Source organism: Pristiophorus japonicus, chromosome 7 (assembly GCF_044704955.1).
Source record: "Pristiophorus japonicus isolate sPriJap1 chromosome 7, sPriJap1.hap1, whole genome shotgun sequence".
Taxonomy (NCBI): Eukaryota; Metazoa; Chordata; class Chondrichthyes; family Pristiophoridae; genus Pristiophorus; species Pristiophorus japonicus.
Genome location: NC_091983.1, coordinates 196,129,695 through 196,151,865, shown reverse-complemented (window position 1 = coordinate 196,151,865; position 22,171 = coordinate 196,129,695). Strand labels below are relative to the sequence as shown.

At 42.7% G+C, this 22,171-nt stretch overlaps 1 protein-coding gene across 1 annotated transcript in view; it reads right to left on the bottom strand.

Annotated features, from left to right (window-relative positions):
- Positions 1–2,927: 2,927 nt before the first annotated feature.
- cdc40 (cell division cycle 40 homolog (S. cerevisiae)) overlaps positions 2,928–22,171 on the bottom strand; it is a 177,475-nt gene continuing 158,231 nt past the window's right edge. Inside the window, exons 13-15 of the mRNA XM_070885677.1 lie at positions 8,011–8,087; positions 6,040–6,184; positions 2,928–4,835 (exon numbers count right to left, since the gene is read on the bottom strand). Of these exons, the coding sequence (XP_070741778.1) occupies positions 4,658–4,835; positions 6,040–6,184; positions 8,011–8,087 (400 nt within the window). The 3' untranslated portion in view covers positions 2,928–4,657. The remainder of the gene's footprint in view (positions 4,836–6,039; positions 6,185–8,010; positions 8,088–22,171) is intronic.

Here is a 22,171-nt window from a genome sequence, read left to right as displayed (position 1 = left end):
GAATGTGGGCAAAGCTAAGCGACTGCAGAGAGGCTCAGCAAATTTCAGTATCCGGCCTCAATAGCGATGCTTCTTGCCGACCAAGGGGTTGGAGGTTGTTGCTGGGGACCAAGGGGTATGTGCTCCAGGAAGGGAATGGAAGCTCATGGCAGAGATAGCCAAGGTTTCCTTCTGGCCCACTAGGAAACTAAAATAGGTTACACTTATTTTGCTGGGTCTCTTCTGGCCTGGGCTGCTATTCCCAGCCGGCTTCTCCACTATAGGCTTGAGCGCTTCATCTAAGCTGGTACTTCAATGAGGGAGTGCTGCTTGTTGGAGGTGCCATCTTTCGGTTGAGATGCCAAAGCAAGGCCCAGTCCTGCTGCTCAGGTGGATGTGCAAGATCCCGTGGCACTATTCAAAGAGCAGAGTTCTGGCCCACACTTCGCTCTCAACTACCATCACCAAAAACAGATTATCTGGCCCTTCATTGTTTATGCGATATTGCCTTCTTTGACTTTACAAAGGCCTTTGACACTGTCAACTGCGAAGGTCTATGGAATGTCCTTCTCCGTTTCGGATGCCCTCAAAAGTTCGTCAACATCCTCCACCTGCTCCACGACGACATGCAGGCCGTGATCTTTACTAACGGATCCATTACAGACCCAATCCACGTCCGGGGTCAAACAGGTCTGCGACATCGCCCCAATCTTCTCAATATTCCTCGCTGCTATGCTCCACCTCACAGTCAACAAGCTCCCCGCTGGAATGGAACTAAACTACAGAACCAGTGGGAACCTGTTCAACCTTCGCCGTATCCAGGACAGGTCCAAGACCACCCCAACCTCTGACTTCGAGCGACAGTATGCGGACGATGCCTGTGTCTGCGCACATACAGAGGCTGAACTCCAGGACATAGTCGACGTATTTACTGAAGCGAACGAAAGCATAGGCCTTACGGTAAACATCCTTATGACAAAAGTCCTCCACCAGCCTGTCCTCGCCGCACTGCACTGTCCCCCAGTCATCAAGATTCACGGCGTGGCCCTGGACAACGTGGACCATTTCCCATACCTCAGGAGCCTCTTATCAAATAGAGCAGACATTGATGACGAAATTCATCACCGCCTCCAGTGCACCAGTGCAGCCTTCGGCCGCCTGAGGAAAAGAATGTTCGAAGACCAGGCCTTCAAATCTGCCACCAAGCTCATGGTCTACAGGGCTGTAGTAATACCTGCCCTCCTATATGGCTCAGAGACATGGACCATGTACAGTAGACACCTCAAGTCGCTGGAAAAATACCACCAACGATGTCTCCGCAAGATCCTACAAATCCCCTGGGAGGACAGACGCACCAACATTAGCGTCCTTGACCAGGTCAACATCCTCAGTATTGTAGCACTGACCACACTTGATCAGCTCCGCCTGGGCAGGCCACATTTGTCCGCATGCCAGACACGAGACTCCTAAAGCAAGCACTCTACTCGAAACTCCTTCACGGCAAACGAGCCAAAGGTGGGGAGAGGAAATGTTACAAGTACACCCTCAAAGTCTCCCTGATAAAGTGCATCTACACCTGGGAGTCCCTGGCCAAAGACCGCCCTAAGTGGAGGAAGTGCATCCGGGAGGGTGCTGAGCACTCGAGTCTCATCGTCGAGAGCATGCAGAAATCAAGAGCAGGCAGCGGAAAGAGCATGCAGCAAACCTGTCCCACTCACCCTTACCCTCAACGACTACTGTCCCACCTGTGGCAGGGACTGTGGCTCTCGTATTGGACTGTTCAGCCACCTAAGGACTCATTTTAAGAGTGGAAGCAAGTCTTCCTCAATTCTGAGGGACTGTCTATGATGATGATGATGTGATATTGCCGTGTACAAATGGGCTGCTATATTTGCATGCAAGATAAAGAGTGTTGGCACTCCAAAGCTAATTCATTGGCTGTGAAGGGCTTTGAGGTCCTCAGGACGTGAAAGATGGTATTTAGACGCAGTTTATTTCATTCTAAATGTTGCTGTTTATACCTAGTTATAATGGCACTATAAAAATCAAGCACATTGGGCTTTCAACAGCAGGTTGCTATTTCTCTGTAGTAACAGTCCAGATGACCAACCCATCATCAGCAATCATTGCATTGCAGGTAAATAAAAGAAGAATATATTATCTTTAGAGAAAGCACTGAGTGAACTGGTGAACAATCCAAATTTAGCCTTTCAAAAAGTTAACTTTAGGTCTGGATAAAAGGAGAAGGGGAAACTGCCAAAAAGGCACATACCAGGAACCCTGCTGCTTTCTTTAGGCTTGTCCTGGGTAAACATTTGTTGAGAAAACCTTGTGCTTTTGAGTGGATTTGTTTCAACATGAGATCACTTCCTTTACCCGCAAACTAGAAGAAAAGGCTTGGTTTCTCAGTCTTTACTAAGCATTTGCATAGAAACGGATTCCGTGCCTCAGCTCTGACATCAATCAACCTGTTAAATTGTCACAATACCACCACACTTGTCTTATTTATGACCTCTGCAAATTCAAGCCTATTACATTCACAAATGCGAGCTTATTCTGTGCATCAGATAACTTCATACAAGATTACACGGTAGCCTCTATGCTGATTGACCCGTCAAGATATGAAAATCAGTATCAAATAACAAAGAGTCAGTCAATTTTAATTTCTAATATACTATTCAAAGAGCACAATAATTAATAACTGTCCAGATCATAACCTCTTTTGTCTCAGAGATTTATAAAAGTCAAACAGGCTATTTTCAGTGCATAAAAGTTCAAGTGTTCAAGTTGAACTTCCCTCTGTAAAATGCTTTCTGTTCGCCTGTCAAAGTTGACTGCTTGGCATTTTATTATGAACTCTGTCCTTTCCCCGTCAGCCTTAAATTGACACTGGAAACCAACATGCCACTGAAACAAATGCACTCACACACATGCACATACACACGATGGAATAGAAAAGTACGTTTATTAGCATACACTGTACAACAAAGAAGCCACAGTAGTTAAAAAAAACCCTTTGAACTCAATTTACCGTTAAGTCTGCATATTCAATGTCAAAAAATAAACTCTTATTAATCATGCAGCATAATCATGCAGCATAAAAATAATTTAAAGACTTCTGTTGGGAGACCCGTGAATGCCAGCATGTATGGGTTTTGTTTCAACTCCATGCCCTCCTTGCAACTTTCCACAAAAAAACAGGTACTTAGGATTCTCCCTTCTGGTTCAACCAGCATTCAATGATACAGAAATATAAATGTTGGAAATACTCAGCAGGTCAGGCAGCATCTGTAGATAAACAGCTAACGTTTCTGGTCGATAACCTTTCGTCAATAACTGGAAAATGTTACATTTTCCAGTTCTGACGAAAGTCACCAACCTGAAAAATTAACTCTGATTCTGGCTCCACTGATGCTGTCTGACATGCTGAGTAGTTCCAACAATTTCTGCTTATATTTCAGATTTCCAGCATCCGCAGTATTTTGCCTTTGTTTCAGTTATGCAGAGGTTATTCACATTTCACTAAAAGCCTTGGAGTTATGTAACCAGCTCTCTGTATAAAAGGTCTCCATTGTATAAAGGGTCACCATTGCATTGAAGGACAAACTCTTCTTGCAAGGTTTATAGTACAGAATATGCAGATGTATGGCTAGGATCGTACTAATTTTGCAATAGGAATAAACAGAAAAACAAAAAAAAATCCTTTTATACAAACATTCCTGACCATACAGTCAACAATGGTTTTGAACCAGTAAATAATTTGGTTTCTGAATGATATATATAGTTTACTATTTCAACAGAAAGTTAAAGAATGGTCACTTTCATTAATGGGACACCATGAGGGTCAAATTCCTTAACAGTAGAATGGCTGCTTTTCTCCGTAATTGATGGTTCTCTAACAGAATCGTATCCTCAGAAATTATTCATTTCAAAACTGAATGTTCCTATTCCATATTCATTAAGTATGGAGAAAAACAGGCATTATCCAGTTTCCATTAAAATATACATATGATAAAAGAAAGCAACCTGAAATATCAGGAGAATGGTACCCATGGTTCATTGAAGTAATACATTAGGTATAGTTGCATCAAACAATAGTTCTGCATTCCAAAGGCATCAGGTTCTTTGAAGACACTGCAATCCTGTGAGGGCTCTTTTAACTGATTTTTCCAAAATAAGCAAATGGCCCAGTCTTTGCACTGAAAGATTTTCATCACCAATATTTGGATTTTTGATGTTATGCATTTGAAAATCTCTTCTATCTTGTATTTTCCAGTTTGTGGCCACAGCTTTCCTTAGAACTGCACAAATTACAAAATAAATAATGGGGGATGCAAGCGATACTGAAGATTTTGAAATCTGTTCAGAGTCTGAAAAGAACCTTTTAGAAACTGGAAATGGCTTTAGGCTGCGATGGTTTTGTTGGAATTTAAAAAAAAATGTAACCTACAACAGAAAATTACTCAAATTTAGAAAAGGTTACGAAGCAGACGAATATGCTTGTGTATTGAACCTTTCAGTCTAATATACAGCCAACTTCTCCTTGAGCATGTCCGTGTCTTCAGCCAGCAAGGAAGGCACCAAGTATCTGGCCAGAGAGCACTTCTCAAGGAACCTAAACACGATTTCTCCGAAGAGTCCCGATACCAAATAAACCTTTAAATTCCAGGAACTCCCATCAGTCCCACAGTTTGATCTGCCCGTCCCAGCCGCACGTGATGACTTTGGACGTTTCATGTGGGTGCCAGATTGCACTTATGCAGACCTTATCGTGCGCTTTGATTCGACTGTAAAGTTTGGTCGTCTTCCAGTCCCAGATATTCAGTTTTCCATCAGCATCTCCTGAGGCGACATAGCTGTTTGAACAAAAAATAATTATTTCAGAACGCATGGCAAAGTTTGTTTTAAAGTTTGTTTGTTTCAAAGACTAGGATATCGGTCTTTAGGTGTAAAAAAGGCATACGGACACCAAAAGAAGTACCTGTACAAGTTTTTTCAGTGACCAAGATTTAGTACTTTTTTTCCTTTAAAATAAATTTACGTGGATGTACTGTATATAAGTTTAGACAACGAAGTCTAATTCATCATTTAAATATGGATTTTTAAGGTAGTTGTGAAATAGGAAGCTTCATGCAAATAGTTCCAAAGATACCTTCCATCTGTGATGCAAGGCATGAAAAACCTGAATAATAGAAATAATACACTATTCTTGAGGAGTTTCAAAATATCATAGTACTAGCAAATACCTTCCAAGGTCAATCACTCAACATTAACTATTTGTTCCATTGCCATGCTTGTTTCAAACAACAATAGTTTTCAATAGAATATTCAGATAACTGTCATACAAACTACATGTATTTTCCACACAAAACTCTGTCCAGTGTATGCCCGCCAATAATTACAAGGTTTAAAAAAATGTAGTATAGTTGCATCCTTTTCCCCAAAGGTCACCTCAGTTCAGCCTTTAACACTGCATACTCTTTCTTTAATTCACTCATGGGATGTGGGCGTCGCTGGCAAGGCCAGCATTTATTGCCCATCCCCAATTGCCCTTGAGAAGGTGGCGGTAAGCCACTTTTTGAACTTCTATAGTCCGTGTGGTGAAGGTCCCCCCCATAATACTGTTAAGTAGGGAGCTCCAGGATATTGACCCAGCAACAATAAAGAAATGCCAATATATTTACAGGTCAGGGTGGTGTGTGACTTGGAAAGGAACTTGGAGGTGGTGGTGTTCCTTTGCGCCTGCTGCTCTTGTCTTTCTAGGTGGTAGAGGTAGCAGGTTTGGAAGGTGCTATCGAAGAAGCCTTGGCGAGTTGCTGCAGTGCATTTTGTAGATGGCACCCACCGCAGCCACGTTGTGCCAGTGGTGGAGGGAATGAATGTTAAAGGCGGTGGATGGGGTACTGATCAAGTGGGCTTCTTTGTCCTGGATGGTGTTGAGTTTCTTGAACTGCATTCATCCAAGCAAGTGGAGAGTATTCTATCACTTGAAAAGTTCTATTTAAATGCCACAGAGAATCAGAAATAAATTCGTCAAAAAGTCACAACTAAAAAACTCACCTCATATCAGGTGAAAAATCCACCTGACAGGCATAACCTGCCACCATGTGGCCCTTGAAGATCTTTTTCTTGTTCAGTCTAAATCTATTTTGCGCTCCAAAGATTAGAATTTGGTTGTCCATTGATTGACATGCCAGCCATTTGCCTACACAGGAAACAAAGGAGAAAGTAATCAGGTCTTTTGCATGTATCCCACACAATAATTACTATTTAAGGCTTAAATGTAAACTCCTGCAAGTGCCAACTTTACGTCAGATTTAAAAGTATGTCTCAGTTTCTTTAACTCCCTCTATCCGTATTAGAGATTAATTTATTATGAAGAGTTCTTGTAGATGTACCAGTATCCTGAGACACAGAGCAGTAGGATATGAGTCGGAGAAGTAAGTTCCATACCTGGAAGATCTGTATCTTGTTTGCCTCACAAAGCATGTTTGCCCTTGGGAGGGGGCAGGGCGGGAAACAAATATAAATAAGGTGAGGAAGTACACCAGGATGTGGCTCTCCCAAAAGTCTTTTACAAGGTAGTGCATAAGTAGAGGTCGAGAAACAGATCACCTAGCATGTAGAATGAAACGTTGCAATGGGGAGGAAGAAAATTTTCTAGTTTTACCCCAAAATTTGTCCACCTTGCCTACATTCATGATTTTGGTGCTCAGAAATAATATACATCCCAACTATATTTTAATGGATGAAACTGCTGATGGCACAAACCATCCATAACTTCCAAATAATCACAAAATATCCAAGATGAATGGTTTTTTGTTGTAGGCCCTCCCCTATCTTTAAAATAAAAGGGCAGTGTTTGCAAGTGTAGCAGGTCGGACAGCCAGACATTTGTGACAGAATAGTTAATTCCATACAAGTGGCTCATACAAAGTACATCTATAGTAAAAACAAATTCACATCTGTGTGTGCAATTCTGGTGTCAACCGTTTCCATTTGAAGTTCCCAAGTTCACATTTATAATGGAAACTGCCTATGTAAACTTGTCACAGCTGTAACACTTCCCAGCTCCTCAGCCTGTACTCCAGAGAAATTCCTATGCTCCAACGAACTCTACTTTTCTGCTTCCCAAATTCTTGCATGTTTTGCTACTTAACTATAAATAGGAACACAAAAATCAAAAGAAGAAGAACAAAATGTATAACTTTAAAATGGGGACCGAATTCCATATGTGCGCCCGGTCCAAATATCCTTGTCCTTCAACTCCGCTTCACTTGAAGACTACATTTGGTCTTGATTCTGTGTACAACACCATCCACCCCTGCCGTAATTCATCTGCAGCTGAAATCCTCATTCATGCCGGTTACCTCTAGACTTGACTATTCCAATGCTCTCCTGGCCAATCTCAATCTTACACCCTACATAAACTTGAGCTCATCCAAAACACCACTGCCCATATCCTAACTCGCATCAAGTCCCGTTCACCCATCATCCCTGTGCTCGCCGACCTGCATTGGCTCCCGGGCTGGCAACAACTCGATTTTAAAATTCTTATCATTGTTTTCAAATCTCTCCATGGCCTCACCCCTCCCTATCTTTGTAACCTCCTCTAGCCCTACAACCCTCTGAGATCTCTGCTTTTCTCCAATTCTGACCTCTTGCGCACCCTGATTTTAATCACTCTACCATTGGTGGCCGTGCCTGCAGCTGCCTAGGCCCCAAGCTCTGGAATTCCATCCCTAAACCTCTCCGCCTCGCTACCCCTCTCTCTTCCTTTAAGATGCTCCGTAAAACCTAGCTCTTTTGGTCATCTGTCCTAGTATCTCATGTGGCTTGGTGTCAAATTTTGTTTGATAGCGCTCCTGTGAAGTGCCTTGGGACATTGTAAAGGTGCTATATACATGCAAGTTATTGTGACCAACTATATTGTTAAATAAATTAACATAGCATCAGGCACAGTATTTTTTAATTAAGTTGTGGCTTAATGGTCAGGATAGCACAATGAGTGCAGAGAATAGACAAACTCACCGTTTGGTGACAACGTTACTGCAGGCATGGAGTGCATACTTGGCTCAGCAATGTACTTGAAGTCCACAGGAATGTCCCTGTAAATATAGCAACAGAGACAGATAAGGCAATGGGAAAAAAAAATCCCTGTTTAAAGTTCTGCCAAAGTTCAGACTATTCAGTTTGCCCGAGTTCCAGAGAATGCGATGAGCAAAAAACTCCAAAAGCACAAAGCATGTGCTCACACAAAAGCCAACCTGTCAGAGTGATGAATAAGTGGGATAAAAGCTCCAAGAGGAAACCTCAACAACTGCTTTTTTATTTTTAAACATAGCAACTATTTTGTACAGTATAGAGAAACAAAGAGGACAAAGTACACGTCGTCCAGTTGAACATCACATTAGAGTGATAAACCAGACCATGAAAGGAAAGCAAAAAGGAGGATTGTTGAACAAGCAGATAATGCAAACAACTTAACACGGAACTATTGCAATTATTAGCCTAGTGTAAGAGAGATATTCCCATTTAGATAAACAATGCTTAGGAATCTAAAGAGAATGGTTACAGCTGTACTCAAAAAATGAATGCCAAAAACCTCTCTGTAATTCAAAGTGTTTAAAGCGATAATTGCTTGAGGGTTAGGAGAAAGCAGTCGAAAAATGCTCCCTGTCAAAACTGATTATTTCCTTTAAAATACATATTTATAACATTTCTACAATTTCAGTAATATTACTGCATCCTCCATTTTGTAAAAAAAAAGAATATATCCTCTTCAGAATTCAGTTATGGGTATCCAACTGAAGCAGCAAGAACATTGCAATATTGCGGTTAAAATTCATATAGTTAGAAAGTATTGAGATTAAATTCATCCTTCTATTTAATCTATTTATTGAATTTATGAACCCATTGTTTTGAACAAGCGCTGATAACCCAGGGTTTAAGTTTGCAGCTAATTTAGGTGCGATCTTCCTCACCGCCTCTTTATTTCAGCACTTTATTTTAAGCACTGGTTGCAAATTGCTCAGTAATGGCATCATCAGGAGTGAGAGGGAAGAGAAAAAAAAACTAACTTGCAATGGTTACAGAGCCTAACAGAATGAGGGTGCTCACCTATTGGATATTCATAGAATCACAATGATACAGCACAGAAAGAGGCCATTCGGCACACTGTGCCAGCTTTTTGAAATAGCTATCCAATTAGTCCCAGTCCACTGCTCTTTCCCCATAGCCCTCCTCAAGTATTAATCAGTTTTATTAGTATTGATTCTGGTTCCACCAACTACCCTTTCAGGCAGTGCATTCCAGATCAAAGCAACTTGCGGTGTAAATTTTTTTCCACTTGTTACATAAGAACATAAGAAATAGGAGCAGGAGTAGGCCATACGGCCTCTCGAGCCTGCTCCGCCATTTAATACGATCATGGCTGATCTGATCGTGGACTCAGGTCCACTTCCCTGCCCACTCCACATAACCCCTTATTCCCTTACTGTTTAAGAAACTGTCTATTTCTATCAAATTTTTTCAATGTCCCAGCTTCCACAGCTCTCTGAGGCAGCGAATTCCACAGATTTACAACCCTCAGAGAAGAAATTTCTCCTCATCTCAGTTTTAAATGGGCAGCCCCTTATTCTAAGATTATGCCCTCTAGTTCTAGTCTCCCCTATCAGTGGAAACATCCTCTCTGCATCCACCTTGTCAAGCCCCCTCATAATCTTATACGTTTCGATAAGATCACCTCTCATTCTTCGGAATTCCAATAGAGACTCAACCTACTCAACCTTTCCTCATAAGTTAACCCCCTCATCTCCAGAATCAACCTAGTGAACCTTCTCTGAACTGCCTCCAAAGCAAGTATATCCTTTCGTAAATATGGTAACCAAAACTGCACACAGTATTCCAGGTGTGGCCTCACCAATATCCTGTATAACTGTAGCAAGACTTCCCTGCTTTTATACTCCATCCCCTTTGCAATAAAGGCCTCTGGTTCTTTTGTCAATTACCTTAATCAGTGTCCTCTGGTTAACGGCCCATCTGCCACTGGAAACAGTTTCACTTTATTTACTCGATTAAAATCCTTCAAGATTTCGAACACCTTTATCAAATCTCCCTTAACTGCCTCTGCTCGAAGGAGAACAGAGCCTGTAACCACATCAGGCATACATCTGGGGTGCTGAAACCTTGTATTTAACATGTACCAGAATGTATTATAATATTCCCCAGAGGCAGTAGCAAAATGGCAGTGATGTGCTGCACAATATAACCATGGAAAGAGACATACAACTATCTACTTGATGAAGACATGAGAGAAGTCATGGCACACTAAGATGATAATGATGACAACACCAAAAGCAGGCTATGATTGAGGAGCTCTTTCCTCAAGGCCAAACGTTATTAATTGAATGTTCTTTTCTGGTTTTTGTAACCAATTTTTCATTATTGCTGTTGCTTCGTGCCAGCTTGACTCAGTGATAGGACTCTCGCATCTGAGCAAGACCCCGCATTTACAGCCAGTGTAATGGCCTCTCACACCAGCCTGAATCCCTGATTATTAGTGTGTTGGCCCTCTGCATGTTGACCCCTTGCACAATACAGAGAAGATCTCATAACATAAGAACATAAGAAATAGGAACAGGAGTAGGCCATATGGCCCCTCGAGCCTGCTCCGCCATTCAATAAGATCATGGCTGATCTGATCATGGACTCAGCTCCACTTCCCTGCCCGCTCCCCATAACCCCTTATCGTTTAAGAAACTGTCTATTTCTGTCTTAAATTTATTCAATGTCCCAGCTTCCACAGCTCTCTGAGGCAACGAATTCCACAGATTTACAACCCTCTGAGAGAAGAAATTTCTCCTCATCTCTGTTTTAAATGGGCAGCCTCTTATTCTAAGACTATGCCCTCTAGTTATAGTCTCCACCATCAGTGCAAACATCCTCTCTGCATCCACCTTGTCAAGCCCCCTCATAAGCTTATATGTTTCGATAAGATCACCTCTCTTCTGAATTCCAATGAGTAGAGGCCCAACCTACTCAACCTTTCCTCATACGTCAACCCCCTTATCCCCGGAAACACCTAGTGAACCTTCTTTGAACTGCCTCTAAAGCAAGTATATCCTTTCGTAAATATGGAAACCAAAACTGCACGCAGTATTCCAGGTGTGGCCTCACCAATACCTTGTATAGCGGTAGCAAGACTTCCCTGCTTTTATACTCCATCCCCTTTGCAATAAAGGCCAAGATACCATTGGCCTTCCTGATCACTTACTGCATCTGCATACTATCCTTTTGTGTTTCATGCACAAGTACCCTCAGGTCCCGCTGTTCTGCGGCACTTTGCAATCTTTCTCCATTTAAATAATAACTTGCTCTTCGATTTTTTTCTGCCAAAGTGCATGACCTCACACTTTCCAACATTTACTCCATCTGCCAAATTTTTGGCCACTCACTTAGCCTGTCTATGTCCTTTTACAAATTTTTTGTGTCCTCCTCACACACTGCTTTTCCTCCCATCTTTGTAGCGTCAGCAAACTTGGCTACGTTACACTCAGTCCCTTCTTCCAAGTCGTTAATACAGATTGTAAATAGTTGGGATCACAGCACTGATCCCTGCGGCACCCCACTAGTTACTGGTTGGCAACCAGAGAATGAACCACTTATCCCGACTCTCTGTTCTCGGTTAGTTAGCCAATCCTCTATCCATGCTAATATATTACCCCCAACCCCATGGATTTTTATCTTGTGCACTAACCGTTTATGTGGCACCTTGTCAAATGCTTTCTGGAAGTCCAAATACACCACATCCACTGGTTCCCCTTTATCCACCCTGTTCGTTACATCCTCAAAGAAATCCAGCAAATTTGTCAAACATGACTTCCCCTTCATGAATCCATGCTGACTCTGCCTGACCGAATTATGCTTTTCCAAATGTTCTGCTACTGCTTCTTTAATAATGGACTCAACATTTTCCCAACCACAGATGTTAGGCTAATTGATCTATAGTTTCCTGCTTTTTGTCTGCCGCCTTTTTTAAATAGGGGCGTTACATTTGCAGTTTTCCAATCTGGGACCTCCCCAGAATCCAGGTAATGTTGGTAAATTACAACCAATGCATCCACAATCCCTGCCCAGTTTGCTACTTCTCTTAAGACCCTAGGATGCAAGCCTTTCCCTCACACCATCGACTATAACCTGGAGATCGTCATCTACAAATCTTTACTTCCTCTGTATGCACAGTCCTTTCACTTCTCCTTGAAATTGTGCACCAGAGTGCTATTTACACTGGTTAAATGGCCATTTGCATTTGCTTTTGGATAGGCACTACAGTTGTGCATTATTTTTAGCACACCTAAACACACCAGAGCTTCCGGAAAAATTGTGTTTGTGAGAGTGCACAAAAAAAGAGCAAAATCATTTAGACATCACTCAGGTGTGCCAAGAAAAATTTCACCCCCAGATGTTATACAAAAATGAAATACTTTTTTCATTTCTGACAAAGAGCAAAAAACAAGCTTTAAATCAATGTTCACTGGAACAAAAATAAATCTTCATTATACATTTACTTGAATGTTCTCCAAAAGGGTATTTTGAGTTAGCGTGCAAATGGAATACCTGGGTAAAATGATTTGCCATTCTGACGGTTGTGGTTTTAATACAAGAACTTATGAAATAGGAGCAGGAGTAGGCCATTCGGCCCCTCGAGCCTGCTCTGCTATTCAATAAGATCATGGCTGATCTTCCACTTCAACTCCACTTTCCTGCAGAATCCCATATCTCTTGATTCCCTTAATATCCAAAAATCTATCGATCTGTCCACAGCCCTCTGGGTAGAGAATTCCAAAGATTCACCACCCTCTGAGTGAAGAAATTTCTCCTCACCTCACTCCTAAATGGCCGACCCCTTATTCTGAGACTGTGACCTCTGGTTCCAGACTCCCAGCCAGGGGATACATCCTCCCTGCATCTACTCTGTCAAGTCCTGTAAGAATTTTGTATGTTTCAATAAGATCACCTCTCATTCTTCTAAACTGTAGAGAATATAGGCCTAGTCTACTCAATCTCTTCTAAAAGATCAATCCCTCCCCACCCCCCACCCCAGGAATCAGTCTGGTGAACCTTCCTTGCGCTTCTATGGCAAGTATATCCTTCCTTAGGTAAGGTGACCAAAACTCCAGGTCCCACCAGGGCCATATATAATTGCAGTAAGACATCTTTACTCATACTCAAATCCTCTTGTAATAAAGGCCAATTGCTTACTATACCTGCATGTTAACTTTCAGTGATTCATGTACTGTACAAGAACACCCACGTCCCTCTGAACACCAACATTTCCCAATCTCTTACCATTTTAAAAATACTCTGCTTTTCTGTTTTTCCTACCAAAATTGATAACTTCCACATTTCTCCAGATTATATTCCTTTTGCCATGTTCTTGCCCATTCACTTAGCCTGACTATATCCCCTTGAAGTCTCTTTGCATCCTCCTTACATTCCCACCTAGCTTTGTTTCATTAGCAAACTTGGATATATTATATTTGGTTCCCTCATTCAAATCATTGATATAGATTATGAATAGCTGAAGCCCAAGTACTGATCCTTATGGAACCCCACTAGTCACAGTCTGCCAACCCGAAAATGACCCGTTTATTCCTACTCACTGTTTTCTGTCCATTAACCAATCCTTAATCCATGCTAGTATATTACCCCCAATCTCATGAGCCCTAATTTTGTTTAATAAGCTCGTGTGGCACTTTGTTGACTGTCTTCTGAAAATTCAAATACATCACATTCACTGGGTCCCCCTTATCTATTATGTTAGTTACAACCTCAAAACACTCAGATTTGTTAAACATGATTTCCCTTTCATAAATCTGTGTTGACTCTGCCCAGTCCTATTATTCATTTCTAAGTGCCCTGTTGCCATGTCCTTCATAATGGATGCTAGCATTTTCCCTACTACTGATGTCAGGCTAACTGGTCTGTACTTCCGTGTTTTCTCTCTCCTTCCTTTCTTAAATAGCAGGGTTACATTAGCTACCTTCCAATCTGCAGGAAGTGTTCTAGAATCTATGGAATTTTGGAAGATGACAACCAATGCATTCACTATCTCTATAGCCACCTCTTTCAAAACCCTAGGATGTAGTCCATCAGGGCCAGGGGATTTATCGGCTTTCAGTCCCATTAATTTCCCCAGTATTATTTTTTTTTACTGATACTAATTTCTTTCAGTTCCTCATTCGCGCTAGACACATTGCTCAACTAATTTCCGAGAGGTTTTTGATGTCTTCTTCCGTGAAGACAGGTACAAAAAGTATTTGTTTAATTTCTCTGCCATTTCCGTATTCTCCATTATAATTTCTCCTGTCTCAGCCCGTAGGGGACCCACATTTACTTTTGCTAATCTTTTCCTTTTTACATACCTATAGAAGCTTTTACAGTCTGTTTTTATGTCTCTCGCTAGTTTATTCTCATATTCTATTTTCCCTTTCTTTATCAATTTCTTGGTCCTCCTTTGCTGAATTCTAAAATCTTTCCAATCCTCAGGCTTACTACTCTTTTAGGCAACATTATAAATCTCTTCCTTTGATCGAATACCATCTTTAACTTCTCTTGTTAACCACGGTTGGACCACATTTTCTGTGGGGTTTTTGTGCCTTAAAGGAAGGTATATTTGTTGCAAATTATGTATTAATTTTTTAAGTGTCCGTCTATCATCATACCTTTTAATGTATTTTCCCAATCTACTTTAGCCAACTCGCCCCTCATACCAATGTAGTTTGCTTTGTTTAGATTTAAGACCCTAGTTTCAGATTTAACTAAATCACTTTCAAACTTAATATAAATTCTATCATATTACGGTCACTCTTCCCCAAGGGCCCTTTTACTACAAGGTTATTAATTAACCCTCTCTCATTGCACAAAACTAGATCTAAAATAGCCTGTTCCCTAGTTGGTCCCTCACCATACTGATCTAGAAAACTATCTTGGAGACATTCCATGAATTAATCCTCCACACTATTACAGCAAATTTGGTTTGCCCAGTCTATATGTCGATTAAAGTCCCCCATGATTACTGTATTATTACCCTTGTTAGATGCGCCTCTAATTTCCTGATTTATACTCTGCCCTACATTAGAACTATTGTTTGGGGACCTATAAACAACTCCCACCAATGTTTATTGCCCCTTGCTGTTTCTTAACTCTACCCAAACTGATTCTATTGCTTGATTTTCAGATCCTTTCTCTCTACTGTCTATCCCATCCTTTATTATCAGAGCTATCCCTCCTCCATTTCCATTTTGCCTATCTCTTCTAAAAGTATCCAGGAATATTTAGTTCCCAATCTTGGTCACTTTGCAACCATGTCTCCCGTAATGGCTCTTAGATCAAACCTATTCATTTCTATCTGCACTATTAATTCATCTATTTTGTTGTGAAAGCTTTGTGTATTCAGATATTGGGGGAGAAATTTGGTTGGTTAGCGCCACCCGTTAGCACCCGAGAGAGCACCTCCCGCCCGAGCGCCGAAGGTTTAGCGACTGCGATGACAGTGCGCTGTGCTTGCTAGCGCCGCCCACTCATTGACGTCACCGAGTGTATCGCGGTCGCGAACTTGACTGCTTTCGCATGCCGTAGCGCCTGGCATTAATTCAGACAGGGAAAGCAGGCATCACGGGCGATACGTCAGAGGGGCCATATTTTTTTCCCATTAATGCATCTCTCTAGATGCTGAACACTGTTGTTTAGCTGCCTTGGCTTTTCCTTAACTTTTCGGGTGGCCCAGCTGACCTCCCCTTTAGGCGCTAAGATGCCTGTTTCCTAGCGCCAGAACTTCAGCAGCGCTCTCGTGATAGCACCCCAGCAATCAGGGTTAGCGCCCTAAGGGTGTACAACGCTTCTCTTAGTGCTCCGCTCCACTCCACTCTTGGGGTGCTAAAAGTGAATACAGGTTAGGTTGAACCTCCCTTATCCGGCACCCCCGGGACCTGGCCTGTGCCGACTAAGGGATTTTGCCGGATGAGGGGGGGTCAGCAGGTCGGTTGAGGGGAGGGGTGGGGCGGAGGCGGCCCGAGGTCGGAGGGATGGAGGGGGGGGGGGAGGTGGTCGGCCGCCCGAGCGGGCCTGGAGCCTGGAGTCGGTGCGACCCCGCTGAGTGGAGGAATAGCCGGGACCGAGGCCCGCCGGCTTGACCCCCTTGGAGGGAGTGCTGAGCGGAGGAGCGGCCGGCCTGAGGATGTGACCCACCGACCCGACCCCCTCGGAGGGAGCGCCGAGCGGAGGAGCGGCCGGCCCGAGGACTGTAGTTCCAGCAGGGCGACGAGGAGGAGACAGCCGATAACCCCGGCATCGAGGAGAAAGATTATATTGGTGAGTACCCTGTACAAATTTTTTTTTTTTTAATGTATATTTCTGAGAACGGTTGGGCTGGTGAGCCGCGTCCTCTGGCCGGCCGCTCCTCCGCTCAGCGCTTCCTCTTGGGGGGGTCAGGCCGGCGGGCTGAGTCCTCGGGCCAGTTGCTCCCTCCGCTCAGCGCTCCCTCTGGGGGGGTCGGGCTGGCGGGCCGCGCCGACTCTTCGTGCCCTCTCGGGGCGTGCTGTCTCTTCGGGCTTGCTCGGGCCGCGCTGACCTCCCGGTGGTGTCGCTGACACTTTGGGGCCGGCGGTCAATCTTCTCCCCCCACCCCTCCCCCCGACCTGCTGACCATCTCTCATCCGGCAAAATCCCTTATTCGGTACAGGCCAGGTTCCGAGGGTGCCAGATAAGGGAGGTTCAACCTGTACTGTCAAATATTAAGCAATGACCTAGAAACAAGGTACCCTGTAATGTAATACAAACCAGAAATCTTCCAAGGCAGAGTGTACATGTATTTTATTAAAGCATGTAATATTAAATGTTTCATGCAGAGGAACTGCTTCGGCACATGTGAGTCACAGGAGATACCAAGAGCAAGCGGGGCAGATGTGAAAAATAGATTTGTAAAACAGCTTTGTAAAAAATCTCTGCCAGCTAGTTAAAGTTGACACATAATATAAAAATATGCATGTATAATTTTATTAGCCGTATCACTATGAATATGTTTTCCTCAAAGAATTTCAGAGTTTCCCATGATTTTCTGTGGAAACATCTGGTTTGCTCCAGCTCGACAGATTCTGCTCAACATCAAGGATTCTAGAACTCGTGCACAATTATTAAAAAGATAAAACTATTCTTGGTGCAAGCACCCAATTGTTAATTCATTTTCTACATTTTATTAAAAATTTTTTTAACATGGCAAATATGTTCCTACTTTTGTTACCGTATCTAATTTTAAGTACCACATACTGATATTGGGCCGAATTATTTTCTCATCATATGATGGACAAGCATTCATAGAGTTAGAGTTTGGTTAGTATTTTCTTTATTTAAATCCCGTTACTGTAATTACTCAAGACAAAATGCATTTATTCTCCCAACCCATCGGTATTAATAGACTGGTTCATGTTTGAACAAAATCTAACCTATTTTGAAGTCATCATTATCATAGGCAGTCCCTCGGAATCGAGGAGGTCTTGCTTCCACTCCTAAAGTGAGTTCGTTGATGGCTGAACAGTCCGATACGAGAGCCACAGACCCTGTTACAGGTGGGACAGACATTCGTCGAGGGAAGGGGTCGGTGGGGCTGGTTTGCCGCGCGCTCTTTCCTCTGCCTGCGCTTGGCTTCTTCACGCTCTTTGCGTTGAGACTCGAAGAGCTCAACGCCCTCCCGGATGTACTTTCTCCACCTCGGGCGGTCTGCGGCCAGGGTCTCCCAGGTGTCAGTGGTGATGTTGCACTTTACCAGGGAGGCTTTGCGGGTGTCCTTATAACGTTTCCGCTGTCCTCCTTTGGCTCGTTTATCATGAAGGAGCTCCGCATAAAGCATTTGCTTAGGGAGTCTCGTATCTGGCATGCGAACTATGTGGCCTGCCCAGCGAAGCTGATCGAGTGTGGTCAGTGCTTCAATACTGGGGATGTTAGCCTGGTCGAGGACACTGATGTCGGTGCGCCTGTCCTCCCAGGGGATTTGCAGGATCTTGCGGAGACATCGTTGGTGATATATCTCCAGCGACCTGAGGTGCCTTCTATACATCGTCCATGCCTCTGAGCCATACAGGAGGGCGGGTATTACTACAGCCCCGTCGACCATGAGCTTGGTGGTAGATTTGAGGGCCTGGTCTTCAAACATTCTTTTCCTCAGACGGCCGAAGGTTGCACTGGCATACTGGAGGCGATGTTGAATCTCCGCATTAATGTCTGCCTTTGTTGATAAGAGGCTCCCGAGATATGGAAAATGGTCCACGTTGTCGAGGGCCGCGCCATGAATCTTGATGATTGGAGGGCAGTGCTGTGCGGTGGTGACAGGCTGGTGGAGGACCTTTGTCTTACAGATGTTAAACTTAAGGCCCATGCTTTCATATGCTTCAGTGAATACATTGACTATATCCTCAAGTTTAGCCTCTGAATGTGCGCAGACGCAGGCATCGTAGGAACAGGTTGAAACGGACATGACCCAGACATGCATCCAACCTTTCCTTATTGAGAACACAACCCAAAATACAAGAGTGGTCCTCAGTGACAGATTCTTTCCAGCTGTGGATTATAACTGCTAGGTCAAGTCTGTACAATTGCAGTCGGGTCTGTGTTAAAATGGTACAACGCAACATCCCCAGTAGCTGCCAGAAAGATCAACTTAAATCTTTTAATATCAGGCAGCTTTTGTTTTAAATACATTCAATGCAAACTTTGAAAGATACATTCTGTTCTTGGTGCACTTTTACAAATTCAGGTGAACTACATGCAGAGAAAGATGTCATTCCTATATGTTAAAGTTTTGGTCTACAGCAAGTCAAGGACAGTAGTTCTAATACGAGGAAGCATTTCAAATAACTAATGGAATCAACTGCAGATTCTACATTATTGAGGAGGGTTAAAACTGGCGGCACACCTAGCACAAACCTATGGAAAACGCTACAGTACAAAAGCGTAAATGCTCTCTCCATTTATAATAAAAGGGGACAATCTAGGTCAAGATGAAAGGCGGCAAGCCTTCCCTATGTTGCCACAAACCGTTTTTCCTTACATTCTGACAAAACAGCAGCAGGATGCTGCTTCAGGTTTATTTGTTGCAAATCTTTACTGGAACACATGTTTCAAGGCCATCCAAAACACACAAGGTACAAGATTGTGCTAAATCTGATATGTTACTTGCACTATGAAAAAGATATAACTGTTAATATTTAACTGTCCATTTGTTACCAATACTGTGGTCTCCCCAAAATAAATAATGCCACAAATGGTGAATTGACGATTTCAGGATTGTCAGGGGTGGGAGGAAGGTATGGTGCTCCCATAGGAATGGACATCATCTTGAGTTGAGTGTGGTGTCAGAGAATTGAAAAGATATCACCCGATTGCTCTCTTGATTATTAAAGTTGCATAAGGAGGAACTCAAAGAGAAAACAAATGGAAGTAGTGAATTTTTAAAAACATTTTGCATAAAAAATATCAGAAAGGTGTGGAACAAAAATAAAAATCACATCACACTTGACGCTTCCTACAAGCCATAAACAGTTTGACACCTCATGCACTTGTGAAATGAAAAATAAGATCCTGGAAATATACTGCAGGTCAATTACCATATGTAAAGAGAAAAGATGAGTTATGACTTTTCGGATGCTGACTAGCCTGCTGTTCCTCCAACATTTTCTACTTTGTTTCAGATTTAGAGCAGTTGCAGATTTTTCTTTTATTGCGCACTTTCTACAAATTATTTAATCTCCTGAAGGAAGTGAATAACAAGCTGATAAAACTTGGTAACTTCCCCTCGACTTTGAACGTGAAAGAGAACTCTAGGATATGAATTTAACATTATAATCAACATTACTCAACCATGACCAGCTGCACAACGGTCCTTAGAGATCCCAACAGGATTCGAGCCATAATCTTACCCCATTTATATTAAGAAAATGCTTTGTGGTCGCAAACTACTTCTGAACAGCTGTACATGTGCAAAGCTTTCATGCATGCAGTTCTTCTATTGTTGCTGAATTAGCCTTGCAATGTAAATGGAGCAAATTCAGCAGCAGCATTTTCTTAATATAAATGGGGTAAGATGCTTAGTGTAACATTATGGTTCGAATCCTGTTGGGACCTAAGGAACGTTGAGCGTTTGGTCAAGGTTGAGTAATGTTGATTATCATGTTAAATTCATATCCTAGAGTTCTCATTCATGTTCAGAGTCAGGCAGAAGTTACCCAGTTTTATCTGCTTGTTATTCACTTTCTTCAGGGAGATTAAATCATTTTGACATTCTGGATGTGACCTTCCCTGATCTCAGAGGAAGGTCCATGTAGGCCAGTAGTGATGATAATCATAGAATCATAGAAATTTACAGCACGGAAGGAGGCCATTTTGGCCCATTGTGTCTGTGCCCCTCGACAAAGTGCTATCCAGCCTAATCACACTTTCCAGCTCTTGGTCCGTAGCCCTGCAGGTTACAGCACTTCAAGTGCACATCTAAGTACTTTTTAAAAAGTGGTGAGAGTTTCGGTCTCTACCACCCTTTCAGGCAGTGAGTTCCAGACCCCCACCACTCTCTGGGTGAAAATATTTCCCCTCAAATGCTCTCTAAACCTCCGACCAATTACTTTAAATCTATGCCCCCTGGTTGTTGACCCCTCTGCTAGGGGAAATAGGTCCTTTCCAGCCACCCTATCCAGGCTCCTCAATTTTATACTTTTCAACCAGGTCTCCCCTCAGCCTCCTCTGTTTCAAAAAAAACAACCCCAGCCTATCCAGTCTTTCCTCATAGCGAAAATTCTCCAGTGCAATCACATCTTTCCTGTAATGTGGTGACCAGAACTGCACGCAGTACTCTAGCTGTGGTCCAACTACTGTTTTGTACAGTTCATGCATAACCTCCCTGCTCTTGTATTCCATGCCTCAGCTAATAAAGGCAAGTATTCCACATGCCTTCTTAAGCAAAATTCGGGCAGGCAGAGTCAGCATGGATTTATGAAGGGGAAATCATGTTTGACAAATTTGCTGGAATTCTTTGAGGATGTAACGAACAGGGTGGATAAAGGGGAACCAGTGGATGTGGTGTATTTGGACTTCCAGAAGGCATTTAACAACGTGCCACATAAAAGGTTACTGCACAAGATAAAAGTTCACGGGGTAGGGGACAATATATTAGCATGGATAGAGGATTGGCTAACTAACAGAAAACAGAGAGTCGGGATAAAAGGTTAATTATCTGGTTGGCAACCAGTAACTAGTGGGGTAGTGGGGTCCCGCAGGGATCAGTGCTGGGACCTCAACTATTTACAATCTTTATTAACGACTTGAACGATACAAAGATGGGAGGAAAACCAATGTGTGAGGAGGACACAAAAAATCTGCAAAAGGACATAGACAGGCTAAGTGAGTGGGCAAAAATTTGGCAGATGGAGTATAATGTTGGAAAGTGTGAGGACATGCATTTTGGCAGAAAAATAATCAAAGAGCAAGTTATTATTTAAATGGACAAAGATTGCAAATTGCTGCAGTACAGCGGTACCTGGGGGTACTTGTGCATGAAACACAAAAGGATAGTATGCAGGTACAGCAAGTGATCAGGAAGGGATGGAGTCTAAAAGCAGGGACGTCTTGCTACAGCTATATAAGGTATTGGTGAGGCCACACCTGGAATACTGCGTGCAGTTTTGGTTTCCATATTTACAAAAGGCTATACTTGCTTTGGAGGCAGTTCAGAGAAGGTTCACTATGTTCATTCCGGAGATAAGGGGGTTGACTTATGAGGAAAGGTTGAGTAGGTTGGGCCTCTACTCATTAGAATTCAGAAGAATGAAAGGTGATCTTATTGAAACGTGTAAAATTATGAGCGGGCTTGACAAGGTGGATGCAGAGAGGATGTTTCCGCTGATAGGGGAGACTAGAAGAATAATCTTAGAATAAGGGCTGCCCATTTAAAACAGAGATGAGGAGAAATTTCTTTGAGGGTTGTAAATCTGTGGAATTCGCTGCCTCAGAGAGCTGTGGAAGCTGGGACATTGAATAAATTTACGACAGAAATAGACAGTTTCTTAAACGATAAGGGGATAAGGGGTTATGGGGAGCGGGCAGGGCAGTGGACCTGATTCCATGATCGGATCAGCCATGATCGTAT